We start from the raw sequence: 14473 nt of genomic DNA, 5'->3' as shown, positions 1-14473 counted from the left end.
TCTGTATGTTGCTCTTTCTACTTTCACAACTTTATTTTTGTAGTGATCCAATCAGCACCAGAGATATCAAAATGAAAAGAGGGAAAAAGACATATTGACTTGAATAATTTTTGCACTGTAGTGTAGATCTTGATGATTTCCAAATTGCATTTCAGAACTATATTCTTGAGATGTGAGACATCTAATTCTTTAATGATAACTGAGTACAATCTTTATGACCCACTTAATAGAAGACAAGAACCAGTTCCCACCTGTTATCTCCTGACATCCACACACGTCAGGGTATGAACATATCCCATGTACAAAATAAATAATAAATTAAAATTTTAAAATGAATTCTGCACAAGTAAACTAATAAGGACACTTTATTACACATACATCTGAGAATCAAATTAATTGCAAAATCAAGTATTTTCATGATTTTTTTCTTTCATGTGCAAGTAGATACAGAAGTCAAAAACAAACATTTGTTTCTCTAGCTGTTTTACTATTATAGGTGATTCTATGCAATAAAAAGATACTCTTTCAAGAAGAAAATAGTATATGTATGCATTATTTTATATTAAACACTATTAAGAAGTCATGAGTTGAAATACTGAATCTCAGCCTTCAGATTAATGGATTCTGACATGTGGATGGGTTGTATTTCCCAAAGGTTTCATCAGCAAAGTTTCCTGAAACCTGGGGCTAGTGAAATGGCTCTTCACATAGAGGTGATTGCTGCCAGGTCTGAAAATCTAGGCCCACACAGTCAGATACACACACACACACATGAACTCAAAATAAATAACAAAATATAAAAGACTTTGAAATTATTACCATATATATATGTGTGTGTGTGTGTGTGTGTGTGTGTGTGTGTGTGTGTGTGTGTGTGTGTGTGTGTCCTGATTGTAAAATAAGCTTTCTGGATGTTACTTGGGTTACATATCATAATTGTTATGATTGATAGTTGTCTAAATCTGAGTAATGGCATGTGAACAAATAACATTAAACTATATCTACAGAAGCAAAACCTTATCCACGCAATCAAGACTGTGTGTTCCATGTTATCACATTATTTAAACAGACAAAGGCTAGAACCTCGAGTACCACAAACAAATATGAATTCTCCTTCTGCCGGTTAAAAGCTGTCATTGTTCATGTCAACAATGTGACTTGTGCCTATGTAAGAGGGGTGGCCACAAGTGCATTTCAGCCTCCCCAGTATTACTAATATTTTATTCATGATTCAAGTTCATGGGTATTGAAAACTGGGTTGAAAATGGTAAGGCTCAGTATTCTTCCCCCAACATCTTTTTGGAGGAACAGATAATAGGGAATGGATTCAAAAATGTTGATTGAAACAAAAAATGAGAAGTATCAATTGAGAAAAATCCACACAAAGCTTTACAAAAAACATAGTAACTAGTTGTGCCCAGAAAATAAAGTTCTAGTAGAGATGAGAAATTGCATTTTTGTTTAACAATCAGCTACATGTAAGTTTTAAGTTTAGAAATCAGGTTTAAAGAATCTCCCTTCCAGTTAAAATACTATAACATCTTGGTTTTCATCTTCCGTTTTCTTAATAGGCACATAAAGCCAATGAATACAAATCTACCTGAAACATGGGACAGGCATCAGCATCAGACTGATAATAAAATTTAATGACTTCTTAATGTAGTAGTAATGGAGTAGTAAAGTTCTCCAGGAACAATTCTGCATAGTAAATAACCCAATGTCAATGTCAACACACAACTGCTAACTGGGATTCAGGACACTGCTCCAGCCAATCATCCTGAAAGACTGTTATAAAAGGCAAGGAGGTGACTCTGAGCCTTGTCAATTGGTCTGTTCTGGGCAGCTGCAAGTTGGACAGTTGCTCACACATGATGAGGGTCCTCATCCTCCTGCTCATGCTGCATCTGCTCAGCATCTCCAGTGTGATGAATAAGAGTATCAAAAAGAAGGTAACAGGTCTGCATGGGAGGAGGCTGTGGGGGTGGGTATTCTGGGAATAGATAGATGCAGAGAGACACAGACAGAGGCATTGGGGGTCTGTGGGGGAGGCAGAGACAGACAGAGATAAAGGGGCAGAAAGTCAAAGAGAGGGGAAAGAACATTCTGGAAGTTAGTATTCTCTATGTCTGGATGTGAAGAGTGACAAACAGGGTAGGGGGTAGTCTAATGGCTGTTTTTCTGAAAGAAACAGAGGGACAAAGATCAAGAGATAGAAAGATATATAGACAGATGGTTGATAGACAGACAGACAGAGAGACAGGAGAGAGCGCTCTGGAAATTAATATTCTATACATTTGAGAGTAGAGATAAAGGGAGAGAATGGTGGTTTTCTGAGATAGAGACACAGAGAAAGAGTGCAAGAGCCAGAGATGCACACAGATTAATGCTTCTGAAGGTAAGTTTTCTGTGTGTCTTCATGAGACAGAGAGAGATGGGAGAGAGGAAAGAATGTTTGGAAGCAAGTATTCATTATGTCTCGGAGTATAGAGTAGCTAAGAGACAGAAAATGATCTAAAGGGTAGTTTTCAGAGAGATAGAGACAGAGATGAAGAGAGACACAAAGACAAACATAGAGAGAGACATGGAAAGAGAATGTCCATCAGTCTGACACCAAGGATAAGTTCAACTTTCCATGAAAATCTGTACAACTACATCACTTCCTACATTTCCACTCATGTCCCTCACCCTGTGAAGAAATGGAAGCCATGATGATGAATACAATGAAATAGTTGAAAGAGTGTAAATTGTACTAATATTTCTGTTTGCAGTGGCCACTGTCTAATTTGGCCTGTTATCCAAAATTAAAAGTAAGGACTCACGCAGATCTGCAGAAAATGCAAGATTACTCCATTCGAGGCAAAACTAGAGTGCAGATTACAGACAGACACATTGCCAAGATTGACAGTTGTCCACATGACTGACAGGACTCAAGGGCCCCAAGCTATTATGTGCATCTCTTCCAGGTGTCCCAAAGACAGACAAACTGGTTACTAAGGGGCCTGAATTTTTTATTATGAGATTAAATCATTGATTTCTCCAACTGTATATGTACCTTACCATAATTCATCTGCCTAATATTACACAAGGCGTAAAGTGGCCAGTAGGATAAGGTTATCTAAAGAACATGTTTTGTCTTACTGGGTGTACACCCAAAGCCATTTCAGGCCAGATCAGTATTTTTATTCTTCTTACCTGAATACATTGAGAATATACTTGAATGGAAACTGTCTGGACTTGATCATTGTTAGGGATGTAGGAAACACTACACCATCTTCAGAGAGAGATGTGCGAGTAGCCACATGCAGGTGGGGAGGGAATTATTAAGGAGCTCTTATATGGATAGCACTACACAATTTCTCATAGATGGGTGTAAGAGTAGCCTGATACAAATGAGTAGAGACGGGAAGATGTTGTTATATGGAGAACTCTACACCATTGTTCAGAGAGGAGTTTGTGAATAGCCTGAAAGAGGTTGTGGGGAGACTAAAATCATTATTAGATTAGTTGTGCAGAATATGCATAAACATAAAGAAGCTAAGCTGCCTAATGCATTATTACAAGATCAAGTCATGAATTATCCCATCCAAGCTGAGTCCCAGGTTACTAAACTATCCCCTACTCTTACCTACATTGTTTCCAAAGCCACTTTTATTTCCAGGTTGATGGGAATTGGCGAACTGTTTACTTAGCTTCCAGTACCTTGGAGAAGATAAGTGAAGGTGCACCCTTGAGGACCTACTTCCGTCACATCGAATGTTTGAAGAAATGCAAGAAAATCTTCCTCTATTTTTATGTCAAGTAAGATATAAAACAAAATAGACAAAACAATCCACGTGGTGGGCTGTGGACAGAGAAACATGATGTTTTCAGACAATGCTCATGTCAGTGAACACCCACAGCACTAAGTAAGGATTCTTAAATCACTTTTCTCTATATGGTCCACAGAATGACATATGACAGCCACACTTTTAATTTATAATAAATGAATTTACTTAGTATGTGGCAAGCCAAAGTAAAATAATAAATATAAAGAGATAAGTAGTGATTACATATATATGACAAATAAATACATAGACAATGGATATATCAGGAGATAGATGATACATGTATATGTAGGCAGATAGATAATAGGTAATTAAATAGATGATATTCATACATACAAACATATGTATCATAACATGATAGATAGATAGATAGATAGACAGGCAGATAGACAAACAGATAGACAAACAGATAGATAGATGGTAGGTGAATAATGGATAGAAGGACAGATAGATGCATTCACACATATGTAGATATAAATAATAGGTATATAAATAAATAGATAATAGATCAATCTTTCTTTCTGGGGTAATCAGAGAAAACCATGAGAAAAGCAGGCTTGGGTGAAAAATTCATGTGGAAAATTCTGTGTTCAAAACCAGCACCTTGGGCAAGTCAAACAGCATATGACAATTTACCAAATTAATATATATTACAATTATTTCATTTTTGTTTATCACTCCTCAAAAACACAGCTGGGGGAGAAGATACATCAAAAAATTATTTGGGACAATTTCAATGCTTTAAAACTATCTGGATATAAGTCAATTTATTCATTTCTATCTGGAATCACAGAAGTTTTAATTTACATGCAAATATTTGAAACTTTTCATTAATTAATGATTTATTTATAATTTCAGTTTACTGAAACATAGTCTCTGCATAATGTGTTGGCTTTGACCTCAATACAGAGTAGAGAATAAACTTTTTAATTTTTATTTATGATATTTATGTTGGTTTTTCAAGAAAGAGTTTCTCTGGCTATCCTGGAACTGACTTTGTAGACCAGACTGGCCTTGAGCTCAGAGATGTGACTGATCCTACCTCCTGTGTGCTAGGATCAAAAGTGTGTACCACCACAGCCATCTATTTTTTAATGTTTTTATTTTTATTTTTTAATTTTTTGAGAATAACATTGAACCTAGCCTCCTGCAACAGTGTCCCAAGGGTTGAGATGACGAGAAATACCACAATGCTTGGATTGACATTTAAATTTAACACACCTAAAACTATTCAAAAGAGTAATAATTGTTCAAAATCAATTAGGTTAACACACTAACATGTTGAAGGAGAGATAAAATTTTCATTTTTCAGATACTTTTTTGAAGCTAAAACATAATTACATCATTTTCCCCTTCCTTTTTCCCTCCAGACCTTCCCACATGCTCTTTTCCCTTGGTTTCTCTCAAATCCTACAACCCCTCTTCTTTAATTGTTCATATACATATATATTCTTAGATATTAAAATACAACCTGTTCATCCCATATAATGTTATTGTATAAATATGATCTCAGGGCAACAACTTGATATTCAAAAACCAAGTGGTTTTGCAGGGAGGGAGGGCTTTTCCTCAAGAAAGACTATAAAATATCCTAAAACTTGTATGGGACCAGAAAAGACCTGGGGTAGCTAACACAATACTGAGCAAAAAGAACAGTGCTGGAGGGATCACCATTCCAAACATAAATGGTATTTTTAAAGTGCTGAGAATGGACCCTAAGACCTCCAATGTGCTACATGGAGCTACATCCCCGGTCTAAACTACTATTCCCATCTTTTCTTTTTGGTTACCTTTTTTCTTGGTTTTTCAAGACAGGATTTCTCTGTGTAGCTTTTGGAGCCTGTCCTAGAACTCGTTCTGTAGACCAGGCTATCCTCAAACTCACAGAGGTCCACATGCCTCTGCCTCCCAAGTGCTGGGATTAAAGGCATTCACCACTACCGCCCAGTTATTCCCATATTTAAAGCCATAAAGACAAATCTAAGATGAGTCTGTCAACTATTAGTCACATGAACCTCTGCTGAGAAAATATAGATCTGAATACCTGGTTGTCCCTGTGGCTCTATGGATCTCCTAATCAGTTAAAGTACATCCCAATCTAAATCTTCACAGGAAACTATTCTAGGCTGATTTTGAAGCTATTTAAATGCACAAAGCAATTTCTGCTGTACAATCTATAAGATTAGTGGCGTTTATGAGAGGTTAAAAAAATAAAAACATGATTACAATGTAAATATGGAAGCTAGACTAATATATGGAGGATGCTGCGGTGTACTCTGTACCAGGTGGCCTTGCACCCTTTTAGCTCAATGTCTACAAACATTTCTCATCTCAGATTGGTGTAAAATCTTTGCTCAATACTTTTTTTCTTTTATCAATGATTGTGACTGGGTACTGGGGCTTCAGCTGTGTTGGGAGAATACTTCCCCAACATGCACCACAGATCCCAGGCCTCTATCCTCAGCACACAGGTGTGGTCCTATATGCCCATCATCTCAGAGCTTGGTGAGTGGGGGTGAGAAAATCACGGGTTCAAGGTCATTTATCAGGAAGGGGTCAGGACAAGTGACAGGAGTCACACAGAGGAGCTGATTCTGTACCATCAGATACCTGCAAAACCCTAACGTGGTGATTGATGGCATTTAAGTGTGTTATTGATTATATTTAGGAAGGATGTCATACAACAACATATGCTTATGACAGATCTACAGATGAAAACATTATTAGCACTAAACCGTCCTCTCATTCATGTGAAATCCAAAATCAGGGCCCTGGAGTGATCCAAGATAAGACAACATCTGTGCATTTGTTTTTCAGGAAAGGAAACAACTGCCAACTGTATGAAATCACAGGAAAGAGAAATCAAGAACTTTACCAGGCAGATTGTGAGTAGAAGATACCAGGGTGAATGCATGGCCCTAAATTTTTTTAATTCACAGTCCTAGTTGTATTTTGCATATCTGGATATCTACATTCCAGTTCAGTCATCTCTACAAATTAAAGACATGATTTTAGAGAAAGCCCCTTCAATGTCTTCCTCGTTATTTTTGGATCTAATAACAGATATGATTTGATTTGTTGTGGTTGTTAATGTTTTTGTTTTCATATTTGTTTTTTTTAATTGCCTGCTGAATTCTTTTTTTTTTTTTTTTTTTTTTTTTTTGGTTTTACGAGACAGGGTTTCTCTGTATTGTTTTGGAGGCTGTCGGTCCAGCCCGGCCTCGAACTCACAGAGATCCGCCTGCCTCTGCCTCTCGAGTGCTGGGATTAAAGGCGTGCACCACCACTGCCCAACTGCTGAATTCTTTTTTAACTTAAATTTAAATTAGAAACAAGATTGCTTCACCTGTCAATTCCAGGTCCCTCTCCCTTTCCCTCCCCTCCTCCCACACCCTCCCACCAACCCCTCCAATATCCCCTCATTTCCCTAGGGAGGGTGAGGCCCTCCATGGGGGTGTCCATAGTCTGTCATTTGTTTTTAAGTGACTTTTTCAAACTTTATTTATTTAGCGTGTCTTTGTACCAGGCACACTTCCATCCTGTAGCTTTAGGCCTAAACTAAATCACAGACACCAGTTTGAGAATGGTTAAAAGAATCAAAAAGTAATTTCAGCATTTAAAAAAATAACAATGCAAAATAAGAACTGGAATTTTATCATTGATTAAAATTACTCCCAGCAATTTTCAAACATGAATCTTGTAATGTGTGGGAGGAATTCTGTGAGTTTGGAGCCAACCCGGTCTGCACAGCAAGTTTCAGGCAAACCAGGGCTACGTAGCGTGACCAGTCTCAGAAGGAAAATGACTTAACACTGGCATGAGAAAGAACAGTCATCATATGGGGGCAGGTCTTATGTCTGTTCCTTCCCCTCTTTAACAAGGAATGTTAATGAAGTAGCGAGTGTATTGGAGTCATGTACAAGAGTATGTGGGACTCAGATACGACTACATTTCTGAAGAGCCAACCCCACCTTAGGGACACTCCTGAAAGTTGCACCCCTGGAACTGTGTATAAGTAAAGCTAACAGGCAGCGAGGCTAGTCAGGGAGCCTCTTCCCTCAACAGCTGTTTGCCATAACTTTATGTAGTAGCCCATTAAAAGTTGTTATTTTCAAAAATTTCCTGAGACTTGTGGGTTATTTGCTTCTTGAATCTCATGAGCTTCCATTACAGAATGTTGCAGTTTGGAAGAAATTGCTATGTGGCATGCTCTCTAGTTTCTGCCATGTGTCTGAAGAAGAACTGGTAAAGTTAGATAACTGCACCACTAAATGTAATAGGACTCATGAAAATGCACATATGTAATATATATGTTATCATATATTATATACAGTCATGCAGATGTTCTTAATGTTATACATACATGTGTATACTTATAACCACACTGTTATCCTCAGCAAGTAAGAGCATTGCAGTATGCCACCTTCTGTGCACCTACACATCCTCGTAGCAGGATCATCGCTACCCCAAATCAATATAGGTTCTACATATCTCTAGGTAACTATGGGATACTAAATATGTTTCCTATCTTACAACAGGAGTATGAACTTGCTTTCTTAATTCCCTGTCTGTCTTGATTGGTTGGAATATGTGGAGCAGAATATTATTGGACAGAGACTGTATTATCCATCTGCGCATTAATAAGGATGTGGTATGAATGATCTTGGATGATCATTTTGTAATCTTATATGTATATTTTTACATATTTCTTATTTATCTCAGATGAAGGGAAAACAACATTCATTGTAAAGAAGGTGACTGGTAACATATTGCTGTTTCATTATTTTAACAAGGACATTCAAGGCAAAGTCACACGTGTGGCTGGAATTTTGGGTGAGTATCATACGTGGAATTCATCAATCAAGGGTTTTGTTCAAGGACATGATTGAGTGTGCATCGCTGTGCACAAAGCTTGCAGTATGTTCATACATCTGACTCCATTCTTCATGTTGATAAACCACTGAAGCTATGATAGTCAGCTTTGACAATCAATTTAGCACAATCCAGAATCCCCTGGGAAGGGTCTCAGAGGGGTATTTCCCACTGCAGACTGATCTGTGGGGTGTCTTTATTGATGGTTGACATAAGAAGGCTCTACTCACTGTGAGCAGCACCATTCTCCAGCAGGGGGATGATGTACTGTGAGCTTCAACTGTCAACTGACACAACCCAGAATCCTCCGGGAATGGTTTTAGTGAGAGATTTATTACATCAGACTAGACCATGAGCATGTCTGTGGGAGGGTCTTGAATGATGACACAAGGGGGAGCTTTTCCCATTGTGGTGAGCATCATTTCCTGGGCAGACTATCCTGAACTGTGTAAGATTAGAGAAAGATGGATAAAAACAATCATACATGCTTTCATTCTTTGTTTCTGACTATGGATGTGGTGTGTCAGGTCCCCAAAATTTATTTCACTATAGCAATTAAATGTGCTATAACTGGGTAATTAGTGCAAAAATCAACCCTTTTCTCCTGTAAATTATTTTGGTCAAAGCATTTGGTAAGAATATTGAACAAAGAAATTGAGATATTGAGAGATTATCTGTTAAAAATAAACAAATGCTTTTTCTTTTGGATACAGAAGATTTTAATGAAATTTTCACACATCTTTTTCCAGCATTTTTGAATTATACATCAACAAATCATCATGTTCTCACTTAAGGGTAGTCTGAGCTTCCCATCTATTAACTAAGCAGAAATTGAAATATTACTTGACCACATTAAGTGGGTTTGTTGATTGGATTCATATCAACTACAAATCCTGGCTTTCAGCATTATTGTTTCAAGCAATCTTTACAACTCTTGACTTGTGAATCTTAATTATCATGTAGCTTAAGATCTGACTATCCAAAAATTAAGGTTCTCATAAACGCAAACTATCTTGAACTGACAAATTCCTAATCCTGTCATCAAAGGCACGGTAGTCTTGTATGATACCCTCATTTCCTACCAGAATTAAACCTTTATTTCTGAAATTAATAGAAAGAGATTGTATTTCATTTGGGACATGTTCCTCATTAGCGTAGGTTTGTTTTTTTATGTCCTGTTGTTGTACCTGCATTTAAGTGCACCATGGGTGTGCTTGGTGCATATAGTGGCCACAATACAACCACTGGTCATGCACCACCGTGTGTGTGCTGGGAGCTGAACTTAGGTCCTTAAGCATTCTTAACCACTGAGTCAGATGGCACTCCTCTCATATTTATGATAATTTCAGATCAGTTGGTTCTGTCATCTGAGGAAACATCAAGAACCCCTAGGAATAGATACTGGAACATAAATAGAAACAAAATAATGATATACAGTAGTGATAGTATAAATGCTAATGATCAATCATTGTTTTCTGGAATTGCTTTTGAGGCTGTGTAGGAGTTCAGTATATTGAAGTCCACAAAAAAATTGATGATATTACAAGAACAGGAAAACATGGTATGTTACATCCTGGGATTCACCCAGTATTTTCTTTTCTCAGGAGAAGGATTTAGTTGAGCATTATCAATATAATGGTGGAAACAGGAGTGACATTGGCACTTTCAGGAAACTAAGCTGGGTGCTAATATTGTGACATCTTCTTCCTTATACACTATGAAATGCAGCAAAAACCAAACTTCTGACTAAGGATGAGATGAAACAGTACATGGACTTCGTAGAAGAAATTGGCATTGAGGATGAGAATGTGCAACGCATCCTGGACACAGGTAAAATAGCAACCTGCATGTGTGACTTTCATTTTGCATTTTTATAATAAATGTCATTTTTAATTATCTGAGGTGTTGTGAAGATGACTCTGGGGGAAGTGCACACAAGCAAGCATGAGACCCTCAGTTTGGGTCCCAGCACCCATGGAGAAAGCCAAGAATACTAGAGCTGGGAAGGGGTGGGGACAGAAGGAGGCCTGGAACTTTCTGGCAACAGATATATGTGAAAGATCTTGTTTCAAAATTACTAATGTGTAGAATGAATAAGGAAGATGTTAAAAAGTCAACCTCTTGCCTATACATGCTTGAGTGAACACCTGTACACTCACTCACATGACCATGAATACACCAATGAAACATTAACACAAAAAAAATCTATCTGAAATGAAACTTGGCTCCTAGGATCATCTGTTCAAATATTCTGCTCAAGACCTAGCTTTTTATCTGCATTTTTACGAGAATAGCTCATATGTAATAATGATATTATTAATATTATGTTAAAATAATAAATTCTTTTAAATAATAATGTTATATCAAAATAACACATTACTTCAATAATATTATTATAATAAAAATAATATCATTTTTCCATGTTCACTCTCTTTTAGACACCTGTCCAAGCAACATTAGAATTAGGTGAGTCAAAGAATGTTCATTTTATATCTTGATTTTAATTAATTTCTGTTTTTAGTATTTTATTTGTTCTTTAACATTTTCATATATGTATATAACATATTTTGATCTTATCTACTCTCCCACACACATTTTTTGTGTTACCCTCCTCCCAACCCAGATGACTATTGATGGCTGAGCATCCATTGTCACTTATCCTTAGCACTTTGACCAGCTTTGAAATTCTGCATGAACCACTCCTCACTCTAAAAAGTTGACCTGATGCTAAATGTGGAGGCACACACCTTTAATCTCAACCCACACATGTGAGTTTGAGGCCAGTGTGATCTATATAGTGAGTTCCAGGACAGCCAGAGGCTCTGCCTTAAAAAATTATAATTAAATAAAATAAAGTAAAAAATTGACTTGACAAAAGTTTAAGGCAGCAAAAATCTATGCGTATTTTTAAGATGGTAGCTTGGCAACATAGCAGTTTATCACCACTGGTATCCCCCTTAGTCTCCATGATCTCCATTGTCTTGGGCTTTAATAGAAATACAATAGAAACCCACCCCTACTCCTGTCCTTCCCTAGACATAAGATTCCCTCCCATGGAGCTAGCATCAAATCCAATAAGAAAGTGATTGGTTACCCCAGGATGGCCTTTATTGCACCAGGGGGCACAAGGCTGCATTTGAAGCATGCAGGGATATCGTGGTGACATCATCCGTGTCATACCCCCACATACACAGCCTACAGATTACCTCCAAGCACTGTGGAAGCCAGACAGCAGGGAAAGAGTTTCCTAGTCCATTTCAGGTTGATTTCTTGATGCCCTGCAACCACAGCATGTAGTGTCTTCAGCAACGGTGTCCTACCATTTAGTTTTGGTAAACAACCAAGAGATATGACAATAGCCAAGTTGTTTTGGTGACTCCAGGACTTCCCTTCATTAATAAATGATAGGATGGCAACCCATGCCTGTAAATTAGATTTTCCTTGAGAAACCCATGTCATCCAAAAACAGTATTGTATCTTTTCAGGATTCCTTTGATGAATCTCTCTCTCTCTCTCTCTCTCTCTCTCTCTCTCTCTCTCTCTCTCTCTCTCTCTCTCTCGCTCGCTCTCGCTCTCTCTCTCTCTCTCTCTCTCTCTCGATTTTCAAGACAGGGTTTTTCTGTGTAGCTTTGGAGCCTATCCTGGCACTCGCTCTGTAGACCAGGCTGGCCTCGAACTCACAGAGATGCGCCTGCCTGTGCCTCCCAAGCGCTGGGATTAAAGGCATGTGCTACCAACATCCAGCTTAAAAGTCTTTCTTTTATTGTTTGTTTCTGTTTTTTGTTTTTCGAGACAGGGTTTCTCTACATTGCTTTGGAGGCTGTCCTGGTACTTACTCTGTAGACCAGGTTGGGCTTGAACTCACAGAGATCCTCCTGCCTCTGCCTCCCAAATGCTGGGATTAAAGGTATGCACCATCAACACCAGGCTAAAACTCTCTATTTTTAATGCTACATTGTAATTAACTTACTAAATAGTATATTTCTGTAATTTTGGTTGACTCAGCCCTACTCTGTTCCGACCTTACAGATGACAACATCAGGAATCTTCCAGTATGTTCATCCTGGAACCTGAAACATCAATATGAAAATGAAGCAACTTTTCTCTCAGATCACATCTTCCCATTTGCTGCAAATTATGATTCCTGTCTACATGCTTTCTCTTTCATCCATGCTTTCCTGTGTTCTAATCAGTGTTAGTGCATCTTTGAATATTTAAATAAATTTATTTCACTTGCATACAAGTCTTTGAAGAAAGTAAACTAAAGCAAAATGCACAGAAACAACTATTTGACTTTTTTAAAGAGAGATGGCTCAAAGGTTATGAGTGCTCACTGCTCTTCCAAAAAACCTGAGTTTGACTGTTAGCACCCACATTTGGCAGCTCACAACTGCAGCTCCAGGGAACCTGGCACCCTGTTCTGGACTCCTTGAGCACTGCACACACACACACACACACACACACACACACACACACACACACACCATAAATCTTTGCAAAAAATCTATTTGAATGCAAGTATGGATTAAGAATATCAGATAATTTTTATTAAGAATAAATTCAGGGTCTGGTGTGAAGCTCAGTTGCTAAAGTGTCTACCATGCAAGCATAAAGCCCTGTGTTCAATTCTTAAACTCCATGTGAAGAGCCACGTGGTGGACCATGTCTGTGATTTTACCACCAAGGAGGGAAGTTGAAACAGATGAATTCTCGGATGTCACCAGGAGCCAGCCTAGACTCCTTGGAAAATCTGAGGCCAGTGAGAGACCATAACAAAAAATAAGGTGGATATGTATGAAAGATGGTATCTGACATCATTCTTTGGCCATCAACATTCAGATGCATACACGTGCATCCACAAACACAGGTGCTCAACTACACACACACACACACACACACACACACACAGTCTTATTGTTCCTGCATTTTACAGACCCCACTACTAATGTTTTTACTTTTAGAAAAGAGGGTAAATTTCTATATTGACTGCTAAAATTGAACATCAAAAGGTTTGTGTGCTGTTATCTTTATGTCAACTTAACACAAGCCATAGTCACTTGGGAAGGGAGAAGCTCAGTAGAGAAAATGCTTCCACCAGGTTGGTCTGTGGGAAAAGCTCTGGAACATATTTTTGATTAATGGTTGATATGGGAGGGGTCAGTCAGCTCACTGTGGAAAACACTGCTGAGCAAGCAATGAGGAGTCAGCCAGTAAGCAGCACTCCTCCATGGCATGGCCTCTGAATCAGATCCTGCCTCCAGATTCCTGCCTTTACTTCCCCAAATGATGGACTACAATATGTAAGATGAAATAAACCCTTTCCTCCTTCCTCCCCATGTTGCGTTTGGTCATGGTGTTTATCACATGTAAAGAGAAGCCTTTTCCTTGTCAGCCGCTTGCCAGTCACCTGTGCTCTGCCGCGTTGTAGTCCCCAAATAACACACAAGACGCCGTATTAATTATGAAGCTGTTGGCCTTGCTTGTTTCTTACTGGGTAGCTCTAACTTAAGTATTTACCCCATAATTGTTGATCTAAGTATTTCTCTTACCGGAGAAGTTTCCAGGCTTCTTATCCCTATGGCAGTTACATCTTGACTCCCTGTGTTTCTCCTTCCCAGCATACTCCTCGACTCCTAGTTCCACCTATCTTGCTTCCCTATTGGCCAACAGTGCTTTATTGACATATACACAGGACTTCCCCAACAATCACAGATATGGAAACCCTGACTAAGACACATGGTGATGTTGGAGAGTTTAGATGAATAATCACTTTTCCT

At 38.2% G+C, this 14473-nt stretch overlaps 1 protein-coding gene across 1 annotated transcript; it reads left to right on the top strand.

The window, feature by feature from the left end:
* The first annotated feature begins 1821 nt into the window (after nucleotides 1–1821).
* On the top strand, nucleotides 1822–12932 carry LOC101830982 (probasin-like). Its single transcript, NM_001281561.1, is given in 7 exon segments — nucleotides 1822–1949; nucleotides 3659–3798; nucleotides 6642–6709; nucleotides 8547–8657; nucleotides 10425–10526; nucleotides 11135–11162; nucleotides 12726–12932. Coding segments are annotated over 7 exon segments (534 nt in total). The 5' UTR covers nucleotides 1822–1868; the 3' UTR covers nucleotides 12730–12932.
* Nucleotides 12933–14473: the final 1541 nt, after the last annotated feature.

Source organism: Mesocricetus auratus, unplaced genomic scaffold (assembly GCF_017639785.1).
Source record: "Mesocricetus auratus isolate SY011 unplaced genomic scaffold, BCM_Maur_2.0 Super-Scaffold_100003, whole genome shotgun sequence".
NCBI classification, from domain to species: Eukaryota; Metazoa; Chordata; class Mammalia; order Rodentia; family Cricetidae; genus Mesocricetus; species Mesocricetus auratus.
The sequence above is the reverse complement of the archived record's forward strand: the minus strand, read 5'-3'. Positions and strand labels throughout refer to the sequence as shown.